The 12,221-nt window shown below is 42.5% G+C and overlaps 1 protein-coding gene across 2 annotated transcripts in view; it reads right to left on the reverse strand.

Annotated features, from left to right (window-relative positions):
- The window catches only part of LOC117394776 (sterol regulatory element-binding protein cleavage-activating protein-like), a 73,768-nt gene that overhangs the window by 60,251 nt on the left and 1,296 nt on the right, over positions 1 to 12,221 (reverse strand). Inside the window, exons 1-2 of one of the 2 annotated variants that reach the window (XM_059012977.1) lie at positions 2,549 to 2,652; positions 1 to 195 (exon numbers count right to left, since the gene is read on the reverse strand). In XM_059012977.1, coding sequence (XP_058868960.1) covers positions 1 to 122 — 122 coding nt within the window. In that variant the 5' untranslated portion in view covers positions 123 to 195; positions 2,549 to 2,652. Of the gene's footprint in view, positions 196 to 2,548; positions 2,653 to 12,221 lie in introns of those variants that run through there. The other variant, XM_059012976.1, reaches the window with a different exon arrangement.

Here is a 12,221-nt window from a genome sequence, read left to right on the forward strand (position 1 = left end):
CAGCAGGCGAGGATGCAGACCGCGGTGAATAGGATGATGGGAATGGGGTAGGAGGCGCAAAGCAGGCCATGTCGATAGAAGGCGCCAGAGATCTTCTGGTGGAGCCGCTCACTCAGGGTCATCTTGGGGGTCACCTGGCATCCATTGGGGTATGCAGGGGGTTCAAGGGGGGGGATCCAGGGGGCATCCAGGGACCTGCACGCCAAAACACAAAGCAATAATTACTGTGTGTGCTACCGTGGAGACACAGAAGTTCAACTGCAGAGGAGCCATTCTATTAACTGGTCAGTTTAATACACAAATCCCTCCAGTTGTCGTTTGATAGTTAATGACTCATTCAAATACCGGTACCGTATAACAAATTTGACATTTTCAAGGAATGGCCCTCCAGGTACTGTTATTAAAAAACACAGTAAAAACCAAGACTGACTAAAACAGTGAATTATAACAGTTTGTAAACTCTTGACCTTTCTGCTCCCTCCAGACTATCATTGCTCCCTACACCCCCTCTTGCCACCTCCGATCCTCCACCTCCGGCAGACTAGCTGTACCCCCCCTCCGCTCCCCCGCCTCCAGAGCCCGCTCCTTCTCCACCCTTGCCCCTCAGTGGTGGAACGACCTAGCCATGGATATCAGGACTGCTCAGACCCTGACCACCTTCTGGCACCTCCTCAAGACACACCTGTTCAGACAGCATCTGTAAACCTCAACTCTCAGCTATACTGGACTATAGGTAACCATACTCTTTGCTCTCATTGGGAAATCATTCTCATCCATTTATCACTTACTACACGTTCTTACTGGACTTTACTCATATAAGCAAATATTTACTATAAGTTATAAGTGCTCCTAGTCAAACTTGCTCTTACTATATCTTACTTAAATTTGATCTTACTGTACTTTCATAACTGCTCTTATCTGTATTATGATATTCTGTAATGTGATTTTATAATGCAATACTTTGTACTATGATATTTTGTAACAACTAAGTCGCCCTGGATAAGGGCATCTGCTAAAAAATACATAATAATAATAATAATAATAATAATAATAATAATAATAATAATAATAATAATAATAATACAATTTAAAAAGATCAAAATCCTACGGTATTCATTTAGTCATTTGATATCCACAGGTACTGTACAAAACACATTTTCTTATTAAAATATAAGAACATACTCTAATGCTTGCAAAGATTACAAATTAAGAACCGGCTTTGTAGATACTGTAACCCTGCAAGTAACAAAATGTGATTATTTTTATGTTTATAACAATGTTGTTGTTTTTTTTGTTTGTTTTTTGTACCTTTGGTAGAAATTTTAAACAATTTGTCTATCTCAAATACTAGAAACACAGACAAGTGTCTTACACAGTGAACCTCTTCAGTACATGAACAGTTCAGGTTTTTGCATGCTATACTGGACGCACCCGCTGGGTGACCCTGCAGTAAGGTTTGCTGGTCGTGTTTCACAGGCTGCAGCGCAGGGTTGATGCAGACACAGAGCTTGGGCAGTCTTTGGCACTGTAGCAGTTTCTGCACAGTGTAGGTTCTGTACCTGAACGCCACACTGTACCATCTGGGGTCAGAAGAGTGGTGGGAATGTCCAGCACCTCTGTCTAGAGCACTAACTCAGAATACCCTTCTAAAAGGTGATTGTGAGTGAGCTACAGCATACAGTATACATAGCGTTCCTTCATAAACACACACTAAAAGAAAGCACGAGTTTTGACAAAGAGTAGACTCTTCAAAGTGTCTTAATCAAGGTCCTCTGCTTAAAAAGTAAAGATACAGGAAGGAAACGTGAAAGGAAGTGTGAAATTGTGCCAGAAAGATAAGAATATCCTTGATACTGTACACAGTGCGGCAGGGTTAAATAAACATAGCTCACACTGGTGTAACATGGCTATGCAGCTGTTGCTGGATTCTGTACTGTTCCTGATGCACAAAATGTTGTCACAAAATTTGCACTGTAATTGGGCAGGTTTTCTCATGGTTTTCTCGTGGTTATACTATGCATTTACTAAACCATAGTTTACTATGTTTTTAATATGCTTTTCCATACCTTTCTCGGTGTTACAGTGCTTTATTACACTTGGCTATGCTTTCACTAGAGTAAACTTTTATACGGGGAAGTCTGGACTACATGGTATCCAATATTTAATGCAACCCTCCCCTAATACAGGCAGCAGTGTGGAGTCATGGGTTCAATCCCAGATGGAGAACACTGCTGCTGTACCCTTGAGCAATGTACTTTACCTAGATTGCTCCAGTAAAAACCCAACTGTATAAACGGGTAATTGTTTGTAAAAATAATGTGATATGTTGTAACAATTGTAAGTGGCCATGGATAAGGGCGTCAGCTAAGAAATAAAGAAGAAGAAGAAGAAGAAGAAGAAGAAGAATACTTGACATGGCACCTCGACTATGCTGGTGTTAGACGGGTCAGGCAATAACCCCCTTTGGTCACTGGTGTGATTTGAATGTGAGACAGGTGGTGTTTTAAATAGGGGAGAGCACACAACAGTCTATTGGGATAAATCACACCTTCATATCAACTGCAGCCACAGTGCTGGATCCTGAGATGGGCAGGGTTGGGGCAAGGCTCCAGCAGCCTCAGAGACCGGCACAGTCGGCTCCTGCTAAAGCCAGAGGGGTTTTCACAACCGAGCCACAGCTGTGCAAAGGGGAAACTTCAATAAGTTACGCTGCCAAACAAAAGCCTCAAGCTAAGCTACAAGCAAAGCAGCAGCCCTAGCAATATGCTGCCACAGGCCCCGGGCCCCTTTTCAGGGAGTCACCTGGAGTACTGGCGTCAATACACCACAGACACCTAGGTGCTCAATACTGTACAGACCGGCTGTTCTCTACAATTCAAACACGGTCCCCCTCCCTTTCAGGGCGTGACTACAACGTTAGTCACGAACCCGCAAGACGTGGTGGTGTTGTATCAGGAGGTGACAGCCCTGCTACAAAAGTGGGCTATTTGCACGGTACAGCCTCTTCATTTGGAAGGAGGTTTCTACTCCCGGTACTTCCTGGTGCAGAGGTTCAAGACGTTGACCATTATTATTATTTATTTCTTAGCAGACACCCTTATCCAGGGCGACTTACAATTGTTACAAGATATTACATTATTTTTTACATACAATTACCCATTTATACAGTTGGGTTTTTACTGGAGCAATCTAGGTAAAGTACCTTGCTCAAGGGTACAGCAGCAGTGTCCCCCACCTGGGATTGAACCCACGACCCTCTGGTCAAGAGTCCAGAGCCCTAACCACTACTCCACACTGCTGCCAGTTGTTGCATACAATAAGGCCAGATGACTGGTTCATGCTTATTTTCATATCCCCATAAGACCAGGGTACAGGAGGTACCTACGGTTTGCTTTCCAAGGGACAACGTACAAGTTCCATGTACTGCCATTAGACCTCTCTCTAGTTCCCTGTGTCTTTTCGAAGTGCATGGAGGCTATTCTTTGCCCCATTGAGACTCAGAGTACTCAATTACCTGGACGACTGGCTCATTTGTGCTCGATCTCCAGTTCAGACAAAGGCCCACATGGAACTCGTCACGGACCACTTTCATTAGTTGGGCCTGTCGATGAATTGTGCAAAGATCCAGCTCACACCCTCGCAGACGGCCTCCTATTTGGGAGTGCGCTGGACTCAATGTCCATGCTGTCCTCTCTGTCAGACAACAGAGGGCAAAGAATAGCCAGTTGTCTGAAGCTTTTTCAGCTCAACAGAAAGCTCACAGTAGTGACGTTCCACAGGCTTCTGGGCTTGATGACAACAGCTTCCCAGATCCTTCCTTTGGGTCTTCTGCATATGCGCCCTTTCCAAGCCTGGTTCAACAGCAGGGTTTTTCAGCCAACACTGAACAGAGGCTGCCTGCCTGACAGTGTCTCGGCACTGTCTGCAGGCGCTATACTGGTGGACACAGCCTGCTCACCAGCGCTTCGGCGTAGCACTGGTCAGCGTCACCAGAAGGGAGGTCATCACTACGGACGCGTCCAGCCTCGGCTGGGGTGCTGCGTGGAATGGCAGGGGAGTGTGGCATTCATAAATAGTTTGGAGCTGCAGGCAGTGTTTCTAGCCTTGCAGAATTTTTTACAGGAGGTTCATGGGAGACACGTGCTTGTCCGGATGGACAACACTACCGTGGTGGCTTATATAAACCACCAGAGCAGCCTCAGGTCACCCAGTCTCCATCGGGTAGCCCGCCAGCTGTTGCTCTGAGCGCACGATCACCTCCTCTCACTGCGATCAGTACATCTGCCCGGGGTGACAAACTGGATGGTTTCTCAAGGGGAGTCCCCAGTGCCTCAGAATGGAAGCTTCACCCAGAGGTGGTAAGCCTCATTTGGCAACGGTTCACGAATCGTCCCACTGTCCCCTCTTGTTTTCCATAACAGGTGCCGGGGACCCGCTGGCAATAGATGCCTTGGAGCACCAATGTCCGAGGCAGCTGCTGTATGCCTTTCCACCGCTCGCCATGCTCCAGCTCTGCCTGGAAAAGATCTGGCAGGACCGGGCCAGGGTGCTATTGATAGCCCCTTACTGGCCCAGGAAATTGAGGTTTTCAGCTGTGATACAGCTCCTGAGTGGCCAGCTGTGGAGCTTGCCAAAACACCGCAACTTGCTCAGTCAGGCATGAGGGACCTTATGGCATCCCGACCCGCCGAGCCTGCGGCTCTGGTTCTGGCCGCTGAACGGCACCATTTGAGCCGGCTGGGGTTATCTAATAGGGTCATTGACACCTTGCAGAATGCCAAAGCAGCGTCCACGCGTTCCCAGTATGGGTACAAGAGGGGCGTTTTTCAAACGTGGTGCCTGTCTAAGTGTTTTGACCCCACCACCTATCCCATGGCAGTTATACTGTAAAGGTCGCTGCGTCTATGATTGCAGCAGTCTTGAAGGCAAAATGATGACGATGTCTGTGTCTGCAGTCCACTAATGCCCTCGGGGGCGGGCACGACTGCGTCACAGGCTCTGGCGTGCAGCTTTGATATATCGTATTCAGGTTATCAAGGTCTTTAGGTTAAAAACCCATTAGGTAATGGTTACATTTCTACTTCAGGGAACCAGGGTTTTTATTACTTTATTCATTCTACAATGTACTGTTTTTCAGGTAAGCATTTAAATATGTAGGCACTTCTGTTGCATAACATGTTGAATGGACAACGCTATTTTGTTCTGCTTTAATAAACATTATGTTTAATCTCCAGATATTTCAAAATACCTATTTTTAGACCATCAAATATTGTGAAAGAAGCTATTTTTTAATGGGAAAAAATACAGCCCTACTTATAATACACACACAAGTATATTTCAGAAATACATGCAATGGGTACAGACGTGTAGCTTCCCAAAACGTTTATTGTTAACAGGCTCTCTGCTCTGCTACTGAACCATATTGAATTTACTTACACAACAACGCTGCCCAATAAGAAATATTAACCCACTTTGTACATTTGTGTGGGGCGGGGCCCGGCCCAGAGGGATAATTCCTTAAAGCGACAGTAGCCTAATGTACATACAAAACTTTGACAGTGGTGCAGTGCGAGCGAGCATGCACATGTTTCTTTTGTCAAAAAGTGAGGGGGCATGGCCCTTTTGGCCCCCCCCGGCTCCGACGCCTCTGCTTGCTGCAAGACTGTAAAATAGAGAACGCCCCCCCCCCCCCAAAAAAAAAGAAGAAAAAGAAAACTTACCATCTCAAAACAGCCCATAGCACAAATGCATTCAAGACAACTCATAAGTGAAAACAGCATATATTCATGAATGCGGTAATGCAAAAAGTCCCCAGTTATTCCACATTGAGCACTGGTATAGGTACCTAACTTGATTTCTTTTTTTTATAAACTGAAATTAATAATAATAATAATAATAATAATAATAATAATAATAATAATAATAATAATAATACATTTCTTCTTTGTAAATAATGTAAAATAATAATGCACATTTTTCAATTGCATCAAAAAAGTCTATTTTCAATCGACAGTACAGCAGATTCAGACAATCTCTCCTGTGACATTGCTGACCGCCGCTAACTCTTAATCAAAGACAGTTTACTGAAGGATCGCTCAGCACTAGTGACTTTGGAATTGTAAGCAGTGCTTGCAGTCCAATGTGGGTGCTGGGGAATCCTCTTCTCAGGTCTTTCTGAACGGAGAGTTCACATTATCATGTGAGGAAAGTAAACTCGAAATTTCAAGTTTTCATTTTTTTCTTGCATGGCCCTAGTGCTCTTCCACAGGGTAAGAGACGAGCAAGCAAGGTTACTTCTCTAAAACGTAGCAAGGTAGTAAAAAAAAAGCTGTAGCTGTCACAAAGCTGTAGCTGTCTTTTTTTTGCTCTTTAACCCTAAATAGACCTGGGACAGAGGGAAGGAGACACGTCTTCACACAAAGAGTGGTGAGGGTATGGAACGGGTTACCTAGCCATGTTGTTGAGGCGGAATCATTTGGATCCTTTTGTACTAGGAACCACACAAGCTTAGATGGGCCAAATGGCTTCCTCTCGTTTGTAAATGTTCTTCTGTTAGGTTTCAAATAGGCCTTTTACGCATGCATGGTTGGTATTGGTAAATTGGTATTTCAACATAATATTTATTAAAGTAAAAGAGCGTGGTCACATTCAAAATGGATCTATTATACAACAAATGTTCCTAAATATTTTAATGTTTTAAGGTTCTGGATCATTTTGTCTCTTAATATTGAGAGCGGTGGGGGATGCCTGGTTGAGTAGAATGGTTGGTTGTCCTTTGATCTTTATGTAATTTTGCTTTTGTGGAGTCCATTATCTTTGTTCTTCGTTCTCTTAGACAGAAAAACTTTGTGGCTTTTAGTGTTTGTTATTGTTTAAAAAAAAAAAAAGTCAAATTTTATAAATTAGGAAAAAAAAAAAAAAAAAAAAAGGATGTGTACCACAACATTAATACTTTATTTAGACCCTCAACATTTTCACTGGGACCCCCAAAATTTCCTCTGGGACCTGCATTTTGTTTAGTTGAGAGTCCTGGATCCTCAATGGGAAAAAGTGTTGGAGAGCTCTGGGCTGTAAAGTGCTAGCTTCATATGGTTTCTAGATAAAAGTGTACATATAATAAATAAACAAGTACATACAGGCAGCAGCACTGGTGGGAAGGGTTAGTAATTTCCTGCAATATACATCTTTCCATCATCACAAACCCAACACAGGAGCGCACAGCCTGCCAGCCAGTCTGTGACAAGACCAGCCTTCAGATTCAGAGCAGCACTCAAGGCTCTAAACAGAGCTGAGCTTTGATTGTTGCAGGAAGTGGTCTGCCATGTTCTCGAATTACCCAGACAGTAGCAACAAGGCCATCAGAGGCTTTACATCAGTGGTTTTCAACCTGTGGTACACGTACCTTTACTGGTAAGCAAAAGCTTTGCCACTTATCTTTTTGAGTGCGTTTTAGCGCTTTGACAAGAATATTGAAATTCTTAGTCATAAAAATACAGTTTTATATAGCTTAAAAACAGTTTATGTTTAAAATACAGTTACTTATTTAATTACCTGGTCAAAGTGCTAAATGCACCAACTGCTTGTTTTCTCATTCCTATTTCCAGCCAATTGACAATCCTGTGTCGTCACGTCCGTTCATTACGCGCTAAATCGACAGAGGATTGAGATTTATAGAAACAATTTTGTTAAGACAGAAAGAGTGTAACTAGAAAGGATGGATCGATTTGTGACAGTAAAACGGAAAACTTGTGGTGAAAGTGAAGAGTGTGCCACCACAGTTTCCTCCACTGAGCCAGCTACAAAGAAGATTGATAGTAAACCTGAAAAGAACTGCTGTTGCCGTTATGATGATAAATATTTGTCATATGGATTTACAATTTCAGATAGTGAAGGTAAGAAGCCACTTTGCGTAATCTGTGGTGATGTGCTGTCGAATAACTCTATGAAACCCTCACATCTACAGAGACATTTAAAAACTAAACACAAAGAAAATGCAGAAGTGAAGTGAGCAGAAAGATATGTTGATATTAGTGTTATATAGAGTTGAAGTTTGTCTGAGGTAACTCTGGGCTGTATTTATAATATACATTTTAGAATTGTTAACTAGTACGCTGGATGACCGCAGCTTGAAAAAATGGTACTTAGGATGAAAAGGTTGAAAACCACTGCTTTACATAATTCACAGGCTCATGCAAAGCAAGCAGTAAACTCTTTGGCACGGAATGATACTGCATTATGCTTTTACTCTCAGTCCTAGTACCTAGTGGACCACTTCACGTCTCCTGGGAAAGGTAAAACATGAACAGTCAAAATAAAAAGTGAACGTGATCACAAACTGGAAGTGTTTGCGCTTGCTAGGGTTGCAGTGAGAATACACAGGTGTGAACGGAAGAGAATGAATCTGAACTGTAAAAATCTACCTCCTGACCTGGAAGGGCGCCAAGTAAGGTTGGTGGTACTCCTTCACAGGGATGGGCCGACTCGATGGTAGGAAGGAACTGGAAGTCAGCCATCTTGGTGAAAGGACGTATCTGTAAGACTGCTGAACAGCTCTATTGTGATCAGCTGTGCTGCACACAGCGGTTGGATAGAGAGTGGTGGCGTACTGATCACAGGGAGTTTAGCAGTAAAAAGGGGACGCAGCTACATGAGTAGGGCCCCTTACGCTGACATGAAACAAAGCCAGAGCGTTGTTTAGTCTACGGTATTGACAAATGAGGGCTGAATCAGGTAATCATTGTTACAAGGTAGGCCAATGACATCAAAATAAAAAATAAACAACACTTTGACAGAAAGACAATGATTCTTGGTGGTAAATCTCCCTCCCGACCTGTGAGGGTGCAAAGTAACGGGACCTGAGTACCCTGGACTGTTTGGCCTGACCCTTATTATTATTATTGCACAATGTACTTCAAAATGTGTAATGTTTGTTTATCTTGCTTAATCTGCATTGGTTGCAGGTGTATTCAGTGAAAGGATAAATTTGTCCAATTCTGTAGAAAGGTGGTTAGCACATACATACTGTTGCATTTTTATTGAATATATTGTGTGTGTTAGCCAGTAAATCTATCTAGCAGAGAGCAGGCAAAGACAGCATTGATTTTAAGGCGTCCTGGTTCAAAAACAATGTCCAGGATTTTGGATTAGAGGATTTAACCCCTGAAATGCTCCCAGTAACAACATACAGTACACCCACGCTATAAGGCCCTTCATTATAACAAACCTGGCCCCTGGATCCCAAATAAAAAAATGATAATATCGTAATGCATGTGAGGTCTGTGAAGTGCAAGAACACTTGGAGTAGGAGGGGCTGTGTTTCACATCGGTCCAACAGCCTATGGGTGACAGGCATGGACCACAGGACCTGCTGGTGATTGGCTGTGAAGTGGGATGAGGCGGGACCAACTAAAGCTAAAGACCAGTGACAGGGGCAGTGTTTGTTGTTGTGACAAGCAGAGAGAGAAGCGAATAAACAGAGACAGGATTGTTCCACCCTGAGAGTCCTTTAAACAGTGACCTGTTCATTGTTAGTTAACAATTGTCTTTGATCATTTATTAGTGTAATAAATATCAAGTTTGGCCCTGATTCAACTGAAGGCTCATTCTTATAGCGTTAAGGATGTTTGTTACAATATACACACACTGTCAACATCCCGGGCTGTACGCACAGGTCAGATTGATTTTGAATAAATGCTTCAAAATTCAGGATTTTTGATTTTTGTACTGCATTTTAAATATTTAACGAATTGGATAAAGCAAAGGCAGGATACTGCATACATGAGATGAACAGGTACATGTAATTCTACTGTTATTCACAATCTCATCTCATTAATTTACTCCAACAGTTTATCGTTCATTTTGATTGTCTTTCGCTATAACAAACCCCTCGATATAACGAACAAAAGGCTTGGACCCCAAAAGGTTCATTATAGCGAGAGTGTACTGTACTGCTAGTAGTATTTGTGCTACTGTAAAATCCTTAAAAGACTAAAAAACCTTATAACAGAACAGAAGCAAGCAACTTATTGACACAGTGGAAAACAATTAGACAGAGCTCAGCCCAGCACCAACACAGACACCAACTGCCATGCAGTGCCCAAAGAATTTCACAAGCAAGTTTAATCAATCAATCAATATATTTTATATAGCGCCTTTCATAGTGGACCACCATCACAAAGCGTTTTACAAGATAGTGAGGAAAAATGCATAATACATTAAATACAGTGAAATACAGGGCATAGTACATTTAATACAACAGTAAGTAATGCAAATACATTAAATATAGGCATAATACATTAAATAAAAAGCTAGGATGTGAATTCTAAACACTGTGGATGCGTGTGTCAAACAGAATTAAACGAAGATAGAGTGAAAAACCTGAAATAGCAATCTAGACAACAGCTAATAACAGATACCAGACTTAAGAGAGCATTAAAAGCAAGAGAGAACAAGTGGGTCTTGAGAGTTGATTTGAAGCGAGCGACAGTGGGAGCATCACACACCAAAGCTGGGAGAGAGTTCCAGAGAGTCGGGGCCATGAAACTAAAAGAGCGCTCTGCGAGTGTGGTGCACTTTTGCTTGGGTATAACAAGCAGGCCTGAGTCAGCATGCGGGCAGGGACATAACGGGTCAGCAGGTTGGAGAGATACTCTGGACCTGCGTGAAGGAAGGCCTTGTAGGCAAGCAGGAGAATTTTGAAAGTAATCCCGAACTTAAGAGGTAGCCAGTGCAGCTGGGCAAGACAGGGGGTAATGTGATCATGTTTTTTACATCTGGTAAGGATCCTAGCAGCAGCAGTTTTCGATCCTACTAGAAGTAGTTCAGATTTGTTGGTGTTAAGCTGAAGAAAATTAGCAGACATCCAGGCCTCAATGTCTTGGATGCAAGCTGAGCGCCTGACCATGGCAGAGGGACATCCAGGGTCTAGTTTTAGGTAGAGCTGGGTATCATCAGCATAGGAGTGAAACATGAGGCCATGTTGGCAGATAAGGTGACCCATGGGAAGCACGTAGATGTTGAAGAGAAGAGGCCCGAGAACAGACCCTTGGGGGACACCGCACGTGACCGGGTTTGAGTCAGCACTGCTTCCATCATAGAAAACAGATCAAGCAAAGACTTATAAAAAATAGTAATAAATAAATAAATTCTGTATATATGATCATGCTAATCACAATTATTTTAAATCATGTTTTAATTGCGAATTTCTGCCTAGTTAGTAGTTCTCTCTCTCTCTCTCTGTTCTGTTTGCTTTTCGCGTGTTGGCTTTTTCACATAGCCACAACACAGTTGTCTCCTACAACAGAGGTGTGGGGGGCTGAATTCATGTAATTATGTGGCACTTGACTCTAAAAGACCGTTGATGCCGATTATACATTTGTTGTTATTAATTTTTCAATTCAATAATCAAGACTTAACACATTTTTGATAACACTGTAGTCTCCTCATATAGGAACACCTCCTCAGAGAACACTTCGCCTAAGGGAACACCCTTGTGGTGAAACTGATTTTACCCATTGTAAATGCTCAGGCTAAAGGAACAGGAGCTTGCTTTAAAAAGAACACCTTCTTGGCACTGATAGCGATTTGTTCACAATGGATACAGTACTGTTTTGTAACCTGATAACTCATCATCATCAAACTTAAATTAAAATGGTTCATTCCGATTTTTTCAAAAGCGACTTGTCATCGCGAGAGTATCTTGAGGCACACTGATTGGTTTATTAAATCTTTCCAGAACCGCCGTCATATCATTGACTCGTTTTGTATTCTGATTTCCATGAGTGCACCTCATCGCTACAAATGGCATGTCAACAAAGGGCAAAACGCGCTGCTGTTTCTCTTGCTACAAAAAGTTGGAAATTGTTCCCAGTTCTTGAAAAAAACCTGAATTTGTTAAGTAATGTGCTGTGTTAATTTAGTTTGGCAGTTAGTTTATTAACGTTATGTCTGTTACTTTATTATCTTGCTTGCTTCCCAAAGGGTGTTCTCTTAGCCAGAGACTACTGTAAAACAATAAACACCACTGCTGTAATAATCAAAGATAAACAGCCCTTACCTCTCATAGTATATCAACTCAGATATCAACATCAATCAGACTGCAAAGAGAAGCAAACCAAAGTGTCTGCCTCTCAACACAACATCAACAGTAGTGACTCAGCACACTGTTGCAATCCCCAAACGTGTACTGCAATAGCAGATAACAAGCATGTAGCATTTGAGAG

This window comes from Acipenser ruthenus, chromosome 3 (genome assembly GCF_902713425.1).
Source record: "Acipenser ruthenus chromosome 3, fAciRut3.2 maternal haplotype, whole genome shotgun sequence".
Classification (NCBI taxonomy): Eukaryota; Metazoa; Chordata; class Actinopteri; order Acipenseriformes; family Acipenseridae; genus Acipenser; species Acipenser ruthenus.